This window comes from Aquarana catesbeiana, linkage group LG04, assembly GCF_042186555.1.
Source record: "Aquarana catesbeiana isolate 2022-GZ linkage group LG04, ASM4218655v1, whole genome shotgun sequence".
NCBI lineage: Eukaryota > Metazoa > Chordata > Amphibia > Anura > Ranidae > Aquarana > Aquarana catesbeiana.
In genome coordinates, this window is record NC_133327.1 from 549,054,729 (window position 1) to 549,071,523 (window position 16,795).

Consider the following 16,795-nt stretch of genomic DNA (forward strand, 5'->3'; position numbering starts at 1 on the left):
TCTATGAGTGGCCTGATGTACATAGGATCTGCTGTCTGTTTACATCAGGCTACCTCCAATGCATCACTTTTAGGTTTGTGTACATCCACCTGTCCATAGGGCTGCATTAGGGTTGCCACCTTTTCTTCAAGCCAAACTCGAACACTTTAGCGGCACAGTTTTTTTTTTTGAGTATACACTATAGCATTATAAAAGACCTGGGACACCTTTCAGTGCCTCAAGAAGAGTAGTAATGCAGCACGCTAAGTGCGCCACGGTGAACAGTGAGCGTGGGCAAATTGCGTTGGGAGGGGCTGAAAGGGGCATTGTTAAATAAAACAAAAACATTCTTGTACCCATAAAATATGATTAAATTAATAAAACAAATATCACTGTAAAAATATAAATTAGCCTCCCTTAAAAACAGACAGTGTCAGTCAGTAGAGCAGTGGACAGTGCCAGTAGGGCAATGGACAGTGTGTGGTTGGTGTCAGTGGGGCAGTGGACGGTGTCAGTAGTTTTTTTTTTTTTTAAATTCTCTTTATTTTTACATTTTTTACCAGCCCTGTTGGAGGGGCTTTGGTGAAATATCAAAGGTTTAAACAGACCCCTGATATCTCACTTTTGAGACAGAGAAAGGGAAAGAGGGCGGATTCCCCAGTCCATTTCTCTGCAGCCTCAGTTGCACTGGACAGTAAATGAATAGGTAGTACTAGGTAGTGCTGAGTGGCTTCCTGTTTATTCACAAACTGAAGCATAGTAAACATGTGTTTTACTATGCTTCAGGAATGGATTGACACAGTGAGTGACGAGTACTGATCACTTACAGTGTTCATTCAAAAAAGGAAGGGGCCAGGTGCCCCTGTCAGGCCAGTTACTTGAGCTCAGTGCTGGAACTCCTTCAGGCACTGGGCTCCGTGATTCAGCACAAATTTGCCAGGATTTAAATAAAATCTCGGGAAGGTCCCAATGAAAACCTGGACAGGTGGCAACCCTTGCAGCGACCCCCCACTTAATATGACACACGGAGCACCCCCCTGCCCTCCCAGTTTCGGCCCTGACCAGGAGCCAATGTACCAATAAAATAAGATCAATCTATTCTTAGTGCTCGATCTATGTGCCTATCTGGGTTGGCAGTGACACGCCACCAAGGTGTCCCCTATACGATCCTGTAGTGCCACCCAGGGTTGCCAACCGCCAGTAAATTTACTGGCAGTTTGTAAAAATCAGTGATTTTTTTACAACTGCCAGTAAATATCAGGGGCTGATCATTTCATGGTGTGTTGACTTTTTTAGTGTAAATCAAGCAAATTACTTTGTTATAGGTATTGTCAGTGTTTCAATATCATGTTTATACTGTTAAAATATTCACTGTGTTCGTTTTCAATAGGAGTTTTGTAATTTCTCAGGTTGCCAGTAAAAAATGTGCTCCCCCAGTAAATTTTCCATGTTTTGTCAGTAAAAAATGCTGCAGGACGTTGGCAACCCTGGTGCCACCTCGATAATATACTTATTGATCACTGACATTGAATATTAACCCTGTATACATCATGTACAGGACAGACGCATCGCTCTATCTGTGGATAATATAACCGCCTATAGCCCTTTCTAAGCCCCTACTGTATACATCACCTATATAATGTCTTTTGGTTCTAATAGACTAGAGATCTGACACACTCCTATAGAACACCAGGCACACGGATCAGTCAGAAAATCGCATTGCAGTAATTCCACACTGATCCCAGTTTAAGATTCCAGATTCCTACAAAGCTGACCACCAGCTGATCCCCCGACTGTGGATCATAAGCACAAAATTACTAAAGAGCTGATCTCCCTGGGCAGCAGAATTCTTCCCTGGGTACTACTGGAGTCCTCCCTTCTTCAAGCCTGATTCAGACTCCCTTGGATCCTGGCTCCCCTGCTATCAGACAAGCAGATGGGCTAGGCTGGATCCCCAGCTGGGGTCCATATATCACAACTCCCCAGTGCAATCAGTGGCAGACAGTGCGGGTTCCCATTGAGCAGCGGGTCTAGGCTGAATCCCTGGCCGGAGTCCTGATCCCGTGGCTCCCTCTTGCATGCAATCAGCGGCAGGAAGTTTGAGGTCACCGAGCAGCCAGGCTGGACTGAATCCCTGGCAGGGGTCGGATCCCACAGTTTCCCTCTGCGATCAGTGGCAGACAGTGCAGGTTTACACTGAGTAGCTGGGCTAGGCTGAATCCCCAGCTGGAGTCTGGATCATCCCTTCAATCAGCATTAGCACTGACACCGAGCAGCTAGACAGGCTGCCGGTGGAGAGAGAGACACATTAGATGGCTGAGCAGAATTGTCACTCCTAGCGCAGTCCATTCTGAATAATGTATCCGGGTCTCAGGCAGATGGAACCCCGGACATTCAAAAACCGGACTGCCGGGTGAAAACAGTACAGGTGGCAACCCTAGACTGCATAGAGCTTCCAATCAGGTCCGCCTGAAGAACAGACCAACAAACAAGTCGGGCCTGATCGGAATGCCCGTGTGAAAGGTCTTACTCTATCCAAGATTTAAAAAAAAAAAAGCTTTGCCTTTGGCTCTATATTAACCACTTGAGCCCCGGAAGGTTTTACCCTCTTTATGACAAGGGCATTTTTTTGCTATTCAGCACTGTGCTGGCAATGGCGCGGTCATGCAATACTGTGCACAAATGAAATTTGTATTATTTTTGTCACGCAAATAGAGCTTTCTTTTTGCTGGTATTCGATCTGTGTTTTTTATTTTTTGGCCTGCAGCCACAGGCATCATCCAGATATCTTTCTTTTCAGCCAGCAATTCCCTCTAATGTAAAAGCCATCCTATCGGCTGATTAGCTGCTGGATTGCTTTTACAGGCAGTGGGAAGGGATGTCCCCCCCCTCCCATCGCCCATCGGCACCTCTTCGGGCTTGGCCGTGTGATCGGAGAGCCAGAGATCCAATTTGGCGGCGGGTTACCACTAGGGTTGCCACCTGTCCGGGATTCACCTGGACAGTCTGGGTTTGGAATAATGTGTCCGAGTTTCAGTCTCTCTGAAACCCCGACACATTATTCAGACTGGGCTGTGTCTCCCCAAGTAACTGAGATAGTCACACAAAAATCTATTGCCATCCGGGAGCTGCAGGCTGCTGTCTGGGGGCAGGTTTGGTATCAATGTGGCACTGGGGGGGCGTGCAATGATGTCAGCAAGAGCAGTTTGGCCACATCCAATATTTGCCATTTGCGTGCTGCATTACCACTATCCTTGGGGCACCCAAAAGGTGTATCAGGTCTTTTATAATCCTATAGTTTATACTACGAAAAAAAGTGTTTGTGTTTGTTGTGAAGAAAAGGTGGCAACCCTAGTTACCACAGAGGTGGTCAAAGACTGCATGGTCCCCGGCCATCTCTATGATCCTGGGAGGTCGGAAGCGTTGTCATGTTGTCAGATGTAAACACTGGGGTATAGACCCTGGATATCATCTCTACCCAGGAAAGCATGAGATAAAAAAAAAAAAAAAAAAAAACATTGATCTCTGCTTTCCCAGGGAAAAAATGGCAGTGTTTACATTTGACAACATGACGTCGCTTCCGACCTCCCAGGATCATAGAGATTGCCGGGGACCATCTTATAGACCCCAGATGTCTCAATAAAGAGGACCTGTCATGCCTTATTTCTATCACAAGGTATGTTTACATTTCTTGTGATAGGAATAAAAATGATAAAAAATGAAAGGGACAGTGTAAAAATAAAAAATAATAATAGAAAAAAAATTGAAAGCGCTCCCGCTCTCGTGATGGCACGCAGAAGTGAATGCAATTGTAGGTCACTCCCGCATACGTAAACGGTGTTCGCACCACACACATGAGGTATTGCCGCGAGCGTTATAGCGAGAGCAATAATTCTAATGTTAGACCTCTTCTGTAACTCTAAACTGGTAACCTGTAAACATTTTTAAAGCGTTACCTATGGAGATTTTTAACTACCGTAGTTTGACGCCATTCCACGAAGGTGCACAATTTTAAAGCATGACATGTTAGGCATCTTTTTACTCGGCGTAACATCATCTTTTATATTTTACCCAAAGAATTGGGTTATATATTGTGTTTTTTTGCATGTAAATTCAATAAAGTGTATTTTTTTTCCAAAAACATTGCGTTTGAAAAATCGCTGCACCCGGGCCTCTGCTTGTTTTTTAACAACTTCCCTACCGGGCCAATTCTAACACTTCTCTCCTACCTGTAATAATCTGTATTTTTTTTTCATAGAAAATTACTCAGAACCCCTAAACATTATTTATATATATTTTTACATTCCACTTTTTCATTGTATTTCATTGGTGGTTGTATATGCCATTTTAGCAGGCATCTCATTCCTGTAAAGTATGTAAGTATAGGACGTATGGGATTTTTGTACACTATTATATAACTGTGTGTTATTCATACAATGCACTCATATGTGTGGGCTAGACCTGCGGGAGCAGAGGGGTTAACGCTGACTGAAATGTCACTCTTCACCCCGAGCACTCCCTCTGAGGTAAAAGAGTTCAGCGGCACTGTGGCCTGCCCATGACTGCATTCCTATTGGCCGAGACTGATGAAAGGTATTTTCCTATTGGCTCCAGCGTGACAATCCACTCCCGTTAGCTGCTGCTGTGTCTTGTGCCCTTGGTGAAAGCGGGAGCATGGAAGACGGAGATGGGCTGAGGCAGCGGAGGCCTATCCGGCCGCAGGTGATCACTGATGACAGCTACGTGCAGGAAGGCGAGAGGAAAAGGCGAGTATAATACCCCGGTGCGGGCAATGCTTGGGCTGTCTGCTATTGGCCAATACCTAATATGGCGATTACCCTGCCAGCTCTAGGACTGCGCATGCACCTCTGTCACTGCACAACAAATGCTGCGTGAGTGAGCCTGGCACCAATAATTACCTCTCCGAAACCTGCTACTGTCTTCTTCACCAGAGACTGCAGCTGACCGATAGACAACCATTTACAACCAATAACTAAAAAAATGAGCTTTTATTTTGTATAACGGTAGTGCCCTTTATTTGTATGAAAGTGTATCGAAAACTGAATGAATGATGGCTTATCCTTTATTTACATGGACTTACACTGTGATTGCTTCTCTCCAGACTTTCTTTTCTTTGTACCTGGTGAGCTTTGCAATTTTTGTGACCCCCAACAGAGCGTGTTTGCAAAGCAGAATTTTCGGCTGGGCTGATCGGCTGCCCAGATGGGCACTGATGGGCAGCGCCGATCTGCTGCGCTGATGGGCGGTACTGATGGGCAGCGCTGATCTGCTGCACTGATAGGCTTGCACTGATGGTGCAACGCAATGGGTTCAAATGCATGCAATGAGCATAAATGTAACACATTGCAGGACAAATCGAAGCAAAAAAAAATAAAAACAAACACGGTGCATGTAAAATGCATGCCAACGCATTACAGCATGTTACAAAAAATGGAGTACACTCTAATGCGCATGTGTTGTGAATGAGCCCTTACTGTGTTTTTTGCTGGCTTCTTGTAATGTCTTCTGTAAGCTCCGAGCCTCCCTTTTTCCTCCTCCATTCTATTTTTTGATATGAGCAGTGCATGTTGGTTGTGTCCATGTACAAATCACGCTACAAGTCCCTAGTCCATTTTGGGAGCTAACAAGTGTGGGGGGCTACATTCCTACATACAATGGGACCATGGAGAGCAAACGTAGCCACCCTCCAACAGGAAGTCAGATCACAGCAACACAAAAAAACGGAATTTGGGGATTTTGGAGGCGGCTGAGATAGATAGAAAGTAATTTATTGAGTTTAGAATACACACTTCAATAGATGCAGTGGCTGTATGAACTGTAGTAAGCTAGTTTTCATACCAACGGTAAAAAAAGTTGAAATGGTCCTTCACAATCCCCACCTACATTGTAGAGTTCAATATTGAGTTGGCCCACCCTTTGCAGCTATAACAGCTTCAACTCTTCTAGGAAGGCTGTCCACAAGGTTTAGGAGTGTGTCTATGGAAATGTTTGACCATTCTTTCAGAAGCGCATTTGTAAGGTCAGGCACTGATGTGGACGAGAACTCCAGGCTCGCAGTCACCACTCTAATTCATCCCAAAGGTGTTCTATCAGGTTGAGGTCAAGTTCCTCCAACCCAAACTCACTCACCCATGTCTTTATGGGCCTTGCTTTGTGCACTGGTGCTCAGTCATGTTGGAACTGGAAGGGGATAAACCCCAACTGTTCCCACAAAGTTGGGTGCATGAAATTGTCCAAAATGTCTTGGTATGCTGATGCCTTAAGGGTTCCCTTCACTGGAACTAAGCGGCCAAGGCCAACCCCTGAAAAACAACCCCACACCATAATCCCCCCTCCACCAAATGATTTGGACCAGTGCTGAAAGAAGGGGAGGAAAGAAAGAAAGAAAGAAAGAAGGGGAGGAAAGCATCCTGACCTTACAAATGCGCTTTTGGAAGAATGGTCAAAAACTCCCATGGAGACACACTTAAACCTTGTGGACAGCCTTCCTAAAAGAGTTGAAGCTGTTATATCTGCAAATGGTGGGCCAACTCAATGTTGAACCCTACGAATTAAGACTTGGATGCCATTAAAGTTTGTGTGTGTAAAGGCAGGCGGCCCAATACTTTTGGTAATATAGTGTATATACATATACGAAAATAAACTTTTTGAAGAACCCTCGTATATATAATTTTTTTAAATGCAATTTTCCCCTCACTTCCTAGGTTTCTTGCCTAGGTGAGAATGACCTTTTAGTTGATTGCAGCTCCCTGGGATACTCAAGTCACATCCCAGAAGGCCGTGGGGTGCTTTATAACACAAGCACCACTTTTTTAAACCAGAGTTTAGTGTCACTTTTAAATTTAAATGAGGGTTGAACCCACATTTAAAACACGGCATGGTAAACAAGGGGTTAAAGCAAGCTCACACTGCAGGCATGATCTTGGTACTGACTTTAAAGCAAATCTTTTAGTGAACTTTAAGGCCCGGTTCACACATGTACGATTTTAAGCTCAGGTTTCCCTGCAAAGAGAAAAATCAGTTGTTCAGCGTTTCACGTTAGTTTTTGTTTAGGATCAGGTCAGGATTGCATCAGGATTTTATCCTGTTCACAAACCTACTTTTCCATCCGTTTTCGGATCAGATCGGGTGACGACGGACTCTACGGTCCGTCATCACCCGATCCCCCATAGGGGAGAGCGGCGCTCTGACAGGTCCGTCGCTGCACAGTGTGCAGTGACGGTCCTGTCATCTTCCTGCTCAGCGGGGATCGGCGGAGCGATCCCCACTGAGCAAGCGGATGTTCACGGGGTGGATCATCAAGGATCCGTCCCGTGTGAAAGAGCCCTAAGGGTTCCCTTCACTGGAACTAAGGGGCCAAGGCCAACCCCTGAAAAACAACCCCACATTATAATCTCCCCTCCACCAAATGATTTGGACCAGTGCACAAAGCAAGGTCCATAAAGACATGGATGAGCGAGTTTGGGGTGGAGGAACTTGAGTCCTGACCTCACAAATGTACTTTTGGAAGAATGGTCAAACATTCCCATAGACACACTCCTAAACCTTGTGGACAGCCTTCCCAGAAGTGTTGAAGCTGTTATAGCTGCAAATGGTGGGCCAACTCAATATTGAACCTTACAGATTAAGACTTGGATGCCATTAATGTGTGTGTGTGTGTGTATATATATATATATATATATATATAAAATCAGGTGCCCCAATACTTTTGGTAATATAGTGTATATACATATACGAAAATTAAACTTTTTGAAGGATATATATATATATATATATATATATATATTTTTTTTTTAAATACCATTTTCCCCTCACTTCCTAGGTTTCTTGCCTAGGTCAGAATGAGCTTTTAGTTGCTTGCAGCTTCCTGGGATACTCAAGTCACATCCCAGAAGGCCATGGGGTGCTTTACTACACAAGCACCACTTTGTGTCATGGGGGGGGGGGCAGCTGTCTGCTTCTGGTTTTTACAGCAAGTCCCCCAGTGACATGGCATATGCGTGTCATTGTGGGGCCAGCTGCACGAACCCCCAGAAGATACAGGCAGCCCCCTGATGATGGCAAGAGAAGATGGCGGCATGGGGCTGGGTCTGAAGTAGCGGATCCCTTTAGAATACAGCTGGATCACTAGATGTGAGTATTTTGTTTTGTGTAGAACCCCGCGATAGAGGTATAAGGGGGCAAAAAATTAAGGGGTGGGGGGGGGGTTATGTTCCTCTTTTTAAAAAAGTTATATTTTAAATGCATGTGACCTCCCTGCTTTTTTCTTCTGTGACTTATGCTCTTGATTTGCACGCTTTTGAAATTCCAGAAAGTCCCACCGAGTAAAGTCAGAAAGGCTGTGTGTAAATCCTGAGTCATTTCTGGGATGAAAGAGCGTGTGTATTTCTCAGAGGTCTTTTGAAATGTGTGTGTCATTATGGTTCCTCCTATACTTGTCAGCAAACAATCATCTCTGCAATTAACTGCCAAGATTTGTGAGATGTAAATGAGTATTTTGACATATCCTTCTATGTCACGAACAAAGAGGGAACCAATTATAATCCAGTATTAATGGCATAACAAGCACAGCTAAATGTTGATAACAACCTTAGTGTTGAAATCTTCAGGTGTATCTAATGTCAAAATTATAAAAAATTAAGAAATTTTGGGTAGAATTTGGAAAGTTTAGCAGCCCTGTCTTTTTATTGGTCCTGGTGACCACTGTCATTGAAAGTGAGGGAAACTGATCATTTGCAGTATTTCTGTTATTGTTTCGATACACGTTAAAGAGGATCTAAACGGGGGGCATGGCCTGAGCAGGGCATGTGAGCGGTCGCACTTCACGGAGCTCCCGCTGTTAATCCTCCTTTGATCCTCTTCCCGCTACCGATCCAGGACCCCTACCGCTCCCATCTGCCGCCAGACACCCCATGAAGCCCCGCAAAGGGGATAAAGAAGCTGAGAACGGGACGAGCATGGAGATCCAAATGGCGCCAACACCCCTCAGGCACAGAGGACGGTGAGAGGCTCCACTAAACAGCATGATGGCAGTGGTAAGTCTCACACTGCCCAAAAGCACCAGGGGAAAGACCAGGGGAAAGACCAGCCTAGGGACATGCTGTACTATGCACAGAAGTTGCAAGGGGCAGGCTGCTCAAATCCCCCTACCATGCAGGCACTCCCTTATGATACTAACAGAGGACACAGCCCTCCAGCACTAGATGACACAGTGCCGCTGGAATCATCCATGATCTCTACCCCTGATATGTTTGACATGCTGCAGGAGGACACACAGCAACCCACACTGAATGATATACTGCGTGCTGTACACCGATACACTGCCTCAGTGGATGGATTAAAAGAGCAGTTTGGGGGTCTTACAGAAACCTCTTAAGACAAGACCTCCAGAAAATCAGGGAGAGAACCACAGCGTTGGAGGGCAGAATTAGCGATGTGGAGGACCAGATGCCCCCACTCACAAGAGACACCAGAACAGCACTGCAGCAAGCTGCGCAAGCCACCGCCAAAACTGACGACATTGAGAACCGTCTCCGACGGAACAATGTTCACATTGTGGGACTTCCTGAAAAGGTGGAGGGCAGGGACCCAACGGCATTTATAGAGCAATGGTTGCGGGACATTTTTGGCAACCCACCAAGATCCATGCTGGCACGTCTACTGAATTACAAAGACCGTGAGATCATACTCAAGCTAGCGAGGGAAAGAGGCTCTGTTCATTTCAATGGGACAAAAATTTCATTATACCCAGACTTCTCTGCTGAGGTGCAGCGAAAAAGGGCCAAATTTGCGGAGGTGAACAAGCGCTTACAAAAACTTCAAGTTACGTACGCCATGCTGTTTCCGGCTAAGTTACGCATCACTGCCAGGGGCCAGGCTACCTTTTTCGAGTCGGCTGCGGAAGCAACCTCATGGCTGGATCATAATGAACAAGACCTCCGGAGACGCCGAGAAAATGAACAGGGTGACTGACGATTGGAGAACAAACCCGACAAGGTCGGTAAGATGTCGGCAGATGGTTACAATATATGTTTAGCGGGACATTTTACATTAAGCCTATATCGGCATGTTGAACGGGCTCAAACACGACACTGAACTGAGTTCCACTCCACAATGGGTGAATCTCACCCACACGATCTTGCAGATCACCAATGGGTCCCAATTTCAGGGACAGGTTAATTGTTGCCCGGTTGGCACAAGTTTGATTGACTGTTATGCATCTAAAGAAGCAAGGGAACAGTTTATTCTCATCCCATGTCACTGGGTCTCGGATGGTCACAACAACACCAGTGACTGTTTCCCCCGATTTTTCTCTGTTGCGCAGTTGCGCTATGCTCTGATTTACATACTCTATTGCATTGTATCACTGAACTTGGATTTCGGTCAGTTTATGTCCATGGGCTGTCAAAAGGAACTGACTGCATTTCTACAGATCTGGGACACCTCTCCCTCCAGGTGCAGGGCCGGATGGCCTTTGCATCGCTTGGATAAGAATTTAATTTACTGGACATGGCTACTACATTGATGGTGTCCTGGAATGTCCGAGGTGTACACGATCCGCTAAAACGTACAATGATCAGTTCATGTTTAAAGAAGTTTCACCCTGCTATTGTGGGGTTACAGGAGACTCACCTCACAAAGGATGCGGTGGGACTCCTACAATATTGGGTGGGTAGGGCTTATCACTCCACACACTCTGCGTACTCTCGTGGAGTAAGTGTGTTCGCCCATAAGTCCCTGGCCTACCAGGAATTAGATTCTGTTATTGATCCATTAGGTAGATATGTGTTCATTTACTGCAAGCTGTTTACTCTGACCTTGATTATTGCTTTTGTATACACCCCCCCCCCATTCTCTAGAGAAATATTGCAACTCCTGCTGTCGTACCTGGTTGACAAGCCTGATGTGCCCACCATAATTATGGCTGATTTTAACGGATATCTTGACCCAAAACTCGACAGGCATCCTCCAGGCCAGACTCCACTAGGGGGGAAGAGGCTCTATTTTGAGCCGCCTGTTGCTGGAGGTGTGCTGGATGTCTGGAGAACGAAAGACCCAACATCCAAACAATTCTCGTGTTTTTCTAAATCACATGGCTCGCTCTCACGCATTGATCTATGCGTGGGGTCCTCCCATGTTCTAAACCTTATCACCAAAGTGGAGTATTTTCCCAGAGGGGTGTCAGACCACTCCCCAATGGTTGCGCACGTGACAACGCACCCAGTAGTCTCTTTGCCCAAAGCCCCTTGGAAACTTAATGCCTTCTGGCTAAAACTTTTTACATCTCAAGAAAGAGTAATGAAACAAATTGAACAATACTTTCATGAAAACCGATTCCATCCTGATGTTACAACTAAATGGCATGCTTTTAGGGCATGCCTTAGGGGCACGTTTATAACAGAAATAGAAGCCATTAAACATAATTCATCAGCCCTCATGAAACAGGTTGAAGACCAGGTGCGGCGGCTTGAGCTAACATATGTTACAGATCCCTCCGACTCTGTGAGGGAGGCATGGATATCGGGACAGGATTCCCTGGAGCGGTTGAGATCCTCCACTGCGGAGAGGAAACGTTTTTTTACTAAGCAAGTTTTTTCCGAAGAAGGGGAAAAGACTGGTCGGCTATTGGCTAGAATTGCGAAGTCTCAACAGTCTTCACCGGCAATAGGAGCCATTAGGTGCTCAACTGGGAGACTAGTAAATGACCCTGAATTAATAATTACAGAACTAGCGTCCTTTTATGAAGACTTATATAAGCCATGTGAGAACTACACAGATGAGGCATTACAGGAGTACTTAGACACAATCTCCCTGCCTGCCCTGTCGTGCCAGGCGCGCATGGAGCTGGAGGCCCCACTTACATTGGACGAATTGAAGGAGGCGGCTGCCTCCTTTTCTACGTGCAAGGCGCCGGGGGATGACGGGCTCCCAATGGAGGTGTACACCCAATATGGAGAGGCGATTTTACCGAAACTGTTAGAGGTATTTAATTCCTCCTTTGAGTCAGGAAAGCTACCAACATCCATGACGAGGGCTAATATTATACTATTACTTAAACCTGGTAAGGACCCTGTAGACCCAAGCTCATACAGGCCCATCTCGTTATTGCAGAGTAATGTGAAATTACTGGCCAAAATCTTGGCCTTGAGGGTTAACAAGGCCATTTCCTCCATCATCCACCCTGACCGGGCAGGCTTCATGCCCAAGAAGTCCACCGCCACTAACCTTCGCAGACTCTTTTTGAACATGCAGACCCAGACAGATGTGGCCGGCAGTAGAGCACTGTTGTCTCTTGAAGCTAATAAAGCATTCAACAGTGTTAGCTGGCGATATCTGTGGGCTGTATTGGTTAAGTTCGGGTTTGGTCCTAGGTTTATTACATGGGTGCGGCTGCTATATGCTTCACCGCGGGCGGCTGTACGCGTGTCAGACAGGATGTCACAGGTCTTTGCACTGGGCAGGGGGACCAGGCAGGGTTGCCCCTTGTCCCCCCTGCTATTTGCGTTGGCCGTTGAACCACTTGCCGCACAGGTCAAAGATTGCCAGCAGATTAGGGGATTTCGCTATGGTGAATTGCATGAGAAGATAATGCTCTACGCGGATGATATGCTCCTCTTTTTGGAGGACGTGGATGCCTCGTTGTCCCATGCAATGTCCCCAATTGCAGACTTTGGCCACTATTCAGGTCTTACTATTAATTGGTCCAAGTCTGCATTGATGTTTTTGGACGGGACTCCAGATCTGCGAGTCTCTCATGTCCGGGCCCCATAGTAACCTCCTTTAAATACCTAGGCGTTTACGTATCCCCCAATATAAATGATTATTACAAACTAAACATATATCCCCCTACTGACTCGTTTTCGAGATAAAATAAATATATGGAACAGACTTAAAATGTCCCTGGCAGGGAAGACGAATCTCATTAAGATGATTCTGATGCCCCAACTCCTATACATGCTGCACAATACGCCGATAGTCATCCCCACTATTTAGGGTTGTTAATACACTGTTCAGAACTCTGCTGTGGCATACCAATCCCCCTAGGATCAAGCTGGAACAGCTGCAATACCCAAAGGAGGGTGGTGGTCTCGCACTCCCCAACCCTTGGATATATTACCTGGCGGCGCAACTACAACATCTAATAGGGGCCATGGCTCCATCCCCTACAGGCTCGTCGGCCAAACTTTTGCTGACGGGAGCAGGGGTGGAGTCAATACTTGAGGGTCTGGAAGCTCAGAGATTTCAGAAACCTAACAAACAGATGCCCACTTACACACTTATCCAAAAAGTGTGGAACAAGGTCAAACAACTGCAACACGTCACGGGATACACTGCCTATAGCCCAATTTGGGAAAACAACTCTTACGAGGAACTGGCCAAAATCAAGCAGGGTTCTAGATGGCGTCCCCTGGGAATTACTCATCTAAGACATATATTTCAGAATGGAAGACTGCTATCTTTCGCAGACTTACAAGCTAAATATGCATTACCATCTAATATGTTGTTTTATTACCTACAACTGCAACATGCAATACAGGCGCAGGGTAGGGCAGTGGAGTGGGTACAGTCACCCACCCCTATTTTTCACATATTACAAGAGGCAACAGACACAAAAGGTATAATATCCCAATGCTACCTCATGCTTCTCTCCTCTTTCCTGGAGGGGCATCCCATGAAAGCAGTGGCACAGTGGGAGGAAGACCTGGGTCCCATTACGGGGGAGCAGTGGGAGGAGGCCCTTCAGGCTGTCAACACCTGTTCGCTAAACGTATCACAAAAAGTCTCCCAATTATATATTCTGTTGAGGGTGCATTATACACCAGTAAAACTACACAAAATGGGGAGGTTACAAGATCCATTGTGGAACAGGTGCAGGAATGCGCCAGGTGATTTGATTCATCTCTGGCGATGCCCCAAACTTCACAGGTACTGGACAGGGGTCATGACCTTACTTAACAGGGTTTTCCAAACTAATGTTCCCCTTGACCCATTGGGATGCCTTCTGGGGATACTGGAGGGGATCATTCCTGAGAATATAACTAGAATGGCCTTTTCCAGAGCTCTATTTCAGGCGAGAAAAACAATACTCCTGCACTGGAAATCTTCCACACTGCCGCTGGTCAAAACATGGATTCAACAGATGGGTAACACCCTTGTTATGGAAAAGTATATATATCAGCACAGGGGAAACCCAGGGAAATTTGATAAGTTATGGGACGCATGGCTTGACACACCTGGTATAAGCCCAGTAGAACTGGTACAAATGAGGCTGCTTAGAGGTACCTGGGAACACGAGTAGAAGAATTAAACTGTAAACCCTGGAGTAATGACATAGGTGTTAAAGGTATGGGATCATTGCTGGGGGAAAGGGGGGGGGGGGGGGGAGAGAGGAAAGACAAAAGACATACTGGTCAAAAAGAAATTTATTAAGGTTGTATTCTTTAACTCCTAAATTGTATACTTAACTATGCACTTGTGAACAAGAAGAAAAATGGCTAAATGACTGTATACAACTGATTGTACAGAATGTGATAACCTACATATATGGTGATACTGTATGTTTCTTGAGCAATAAAAACTTTGTTGGTTTAAAAAAAAAAAGAGGATCTAAACTGTTTCTGAGCATCACAAACTGAAAAATGTTCAAAGCGGGTTTTCCCATTCATTCATCCATCCATCCATCCATGTCTCCATGCTTTATTTTGTTGAGAAATCACTTTGAAAAACAACCCCTAGCATTTCTAGCTGCAATAATCTTGAGTAAGGGCAGATGATTAATGTAGCATTTAAATCTTGGAATCCATCTGCCCTTAGCTCAGGCATGCTGGCAGAAGAGTGTGTTTAGTTGAGAAAGCCCCCTCCAGGTGAAAGGAAAAAAAAAATGCCCATGAAGATGTATGACATCTCTTTGGCCTAGGCCAGGAACAAACTGAAGAGATGTAAAACAAAGTTTAAAACAAGTACAGTAAAACCTTGGATTGCGAGTAACGCGGTTTACGAGCGTTTCGCAATACAAGCTGTTTTTATTTATTTATTTTTTTTATTCTGACTCAATTTGCGAGCGTTGTCCGGCAAGTCGAGCAGGATTTAAGCCTCTGGGTTGTGCAGTACCGCATTTGGCAAGAGGTGGAGGGGCGCCGGTGCCGCTCGGAGACACTGGGAAACACTCTGTTCCTGAGTGGTCTCCAAATGTGTTTCTGAGTGTCTCCGGCGCCCCCCCCCCCCCCCCCACCGGCGTCACATGCGGTACTGCATTCAATAGCAGTGACACTGGAACAAATTATCTGAGTTTCCATTGATTCCTATGGGGAAACTTGCTTTGATATACGAGTGCTTTGGAATAACAAGCATGCTTCTGGAACGGATTATGCTTGTAATCCAAGGTACTACTGTAAATGTAATTTACCTTCTTATTTATTTAATAATGCTAGGTACATAATAATTAAAAAATTGTTGATTGCAATGAGTTTATGTTGGCTTTAAGCACTTAAACCCCTTAAGATGTACCCTTACATCGGGTTGAAGTGGTTATACCAGGATGATGCATCTGATATGAAACTTTCCAGCCAGTGATGGGCTTTCATGTAGAAGTGATCCAGGTGGCTATACAGCCGCTCAATCACTTGTATAGGTGCAGAAAGCCTCCCCCCCCAATGTGTTTGTGCTCTGAGAGGGGAGGGGGTACATCGCCTCCCCTGTGTGATTTAAGAAGCCGTAAATGATGAGGATTTCATCACTTCCGGTTTCAGTTTGATGATTACAAACCGTTACCAGCTTGTAAAGCATCTGATCAAAGCGATCTCGGTTGTAATGTGAAATCTGGGGTCTATTAGACCTCCCCATAAAGAGGACCTGTCATGCTTATTGTTATCACAAGGGATGTTGTTTATTCGCTAGCAATTGCAGCTTTTTTGATCTTATCCTGGTATTTTTGATCCCTTTCTTTACTAATTCAAACCATTCACCAACAATAACATCATTTAGATAACAATGCAGCTGTAAGACCCCTTTCACACGAAGGTTCTGATCAGGTCCCCTTGTCAGTTTTTCAGGCGGACCTGATTGGACCCTTAATTCACCCCATGGACCAGCAGGGGGTAAACGGACTTGTGCCTCCAATCTGATCTGGTTTGCTATAAAAAAAAGAAAAACGGAAGTGTAGGCAGAGGGGATCCGAGTGCAATCGAGAGTAAACGGACAGCCGTCTGTCCATAGTGCATAAGCCATGTCCATAAGCAGAGTAGACACAGACCTGTCATCTGCCCACTCTCATACCTCCCAACTGTCCCTGATTTGCAGAAATGTCCCTCTGTCTCTTATTCCTCCTCATTTGTCCGCTATTTTGGTCTGATCTAAATAGTTGTATATAAAATGCACTTTTTATCTTTCAAAAATGTTTCCCAGAGTTAAACCTTTCATCCAATTTCTAAGTTGCTGCATTTGTACATTTTAAAAGCCAGTATAAAGGAATAGTAGTGGTAAAAAAAAGCACTTATGGATTTTATTAACCTTTTTTTGGGGGTTAATTCACCTTTTAAGGGGGTGTGGCAGGGGGCGTGTCCTATGCCTACATACATTTGCTAGTAGGTGTCCCTCATTTCCATCTCAAAATGTTGGGAGGTGTGCACTCTGCACAGATTAGCAGGGGGTAAACGGACAGATCCCCTGCTGATCTAATCCCCCCCCCCCCCGTGTGGAAGGGATCTAGGGATCTTTAGTCGTCATTCATTCATGGTGGGGTCGAAACGAGTGTGCAACTTTGCAGTATTCTAGCCAGTTCTCCAGAGTTGGGCAG

The 16,795-nt window shown here is 45.4% G+C and overlaps 1 protein-coding gene across 1 annotated transcript in view; it reads left to right on the forward strand.

The window, feature by feature from the left end:
• Positions 1–4,552: 4,552 nt before the first annotated feature.
• Positions 4,553–16,795, forward strand: part of APMAP (adipocyte plasma membrane associated protein) — a 63,455-nt gene continuing 51,212 nt past the window's right edge. The window contains exon 1 of the mRNA XM_073627947.1: positions 4,553–4,745. Within this exon, the coding sequence (XP_073484048.1) occupies positions 4,654–4,745 (92 nt within the window). The 5' untranslated portion in view covers positions 4,553–4,653. The remainder of the gene's footprint in view (positions 4,746–16,795) is intronic.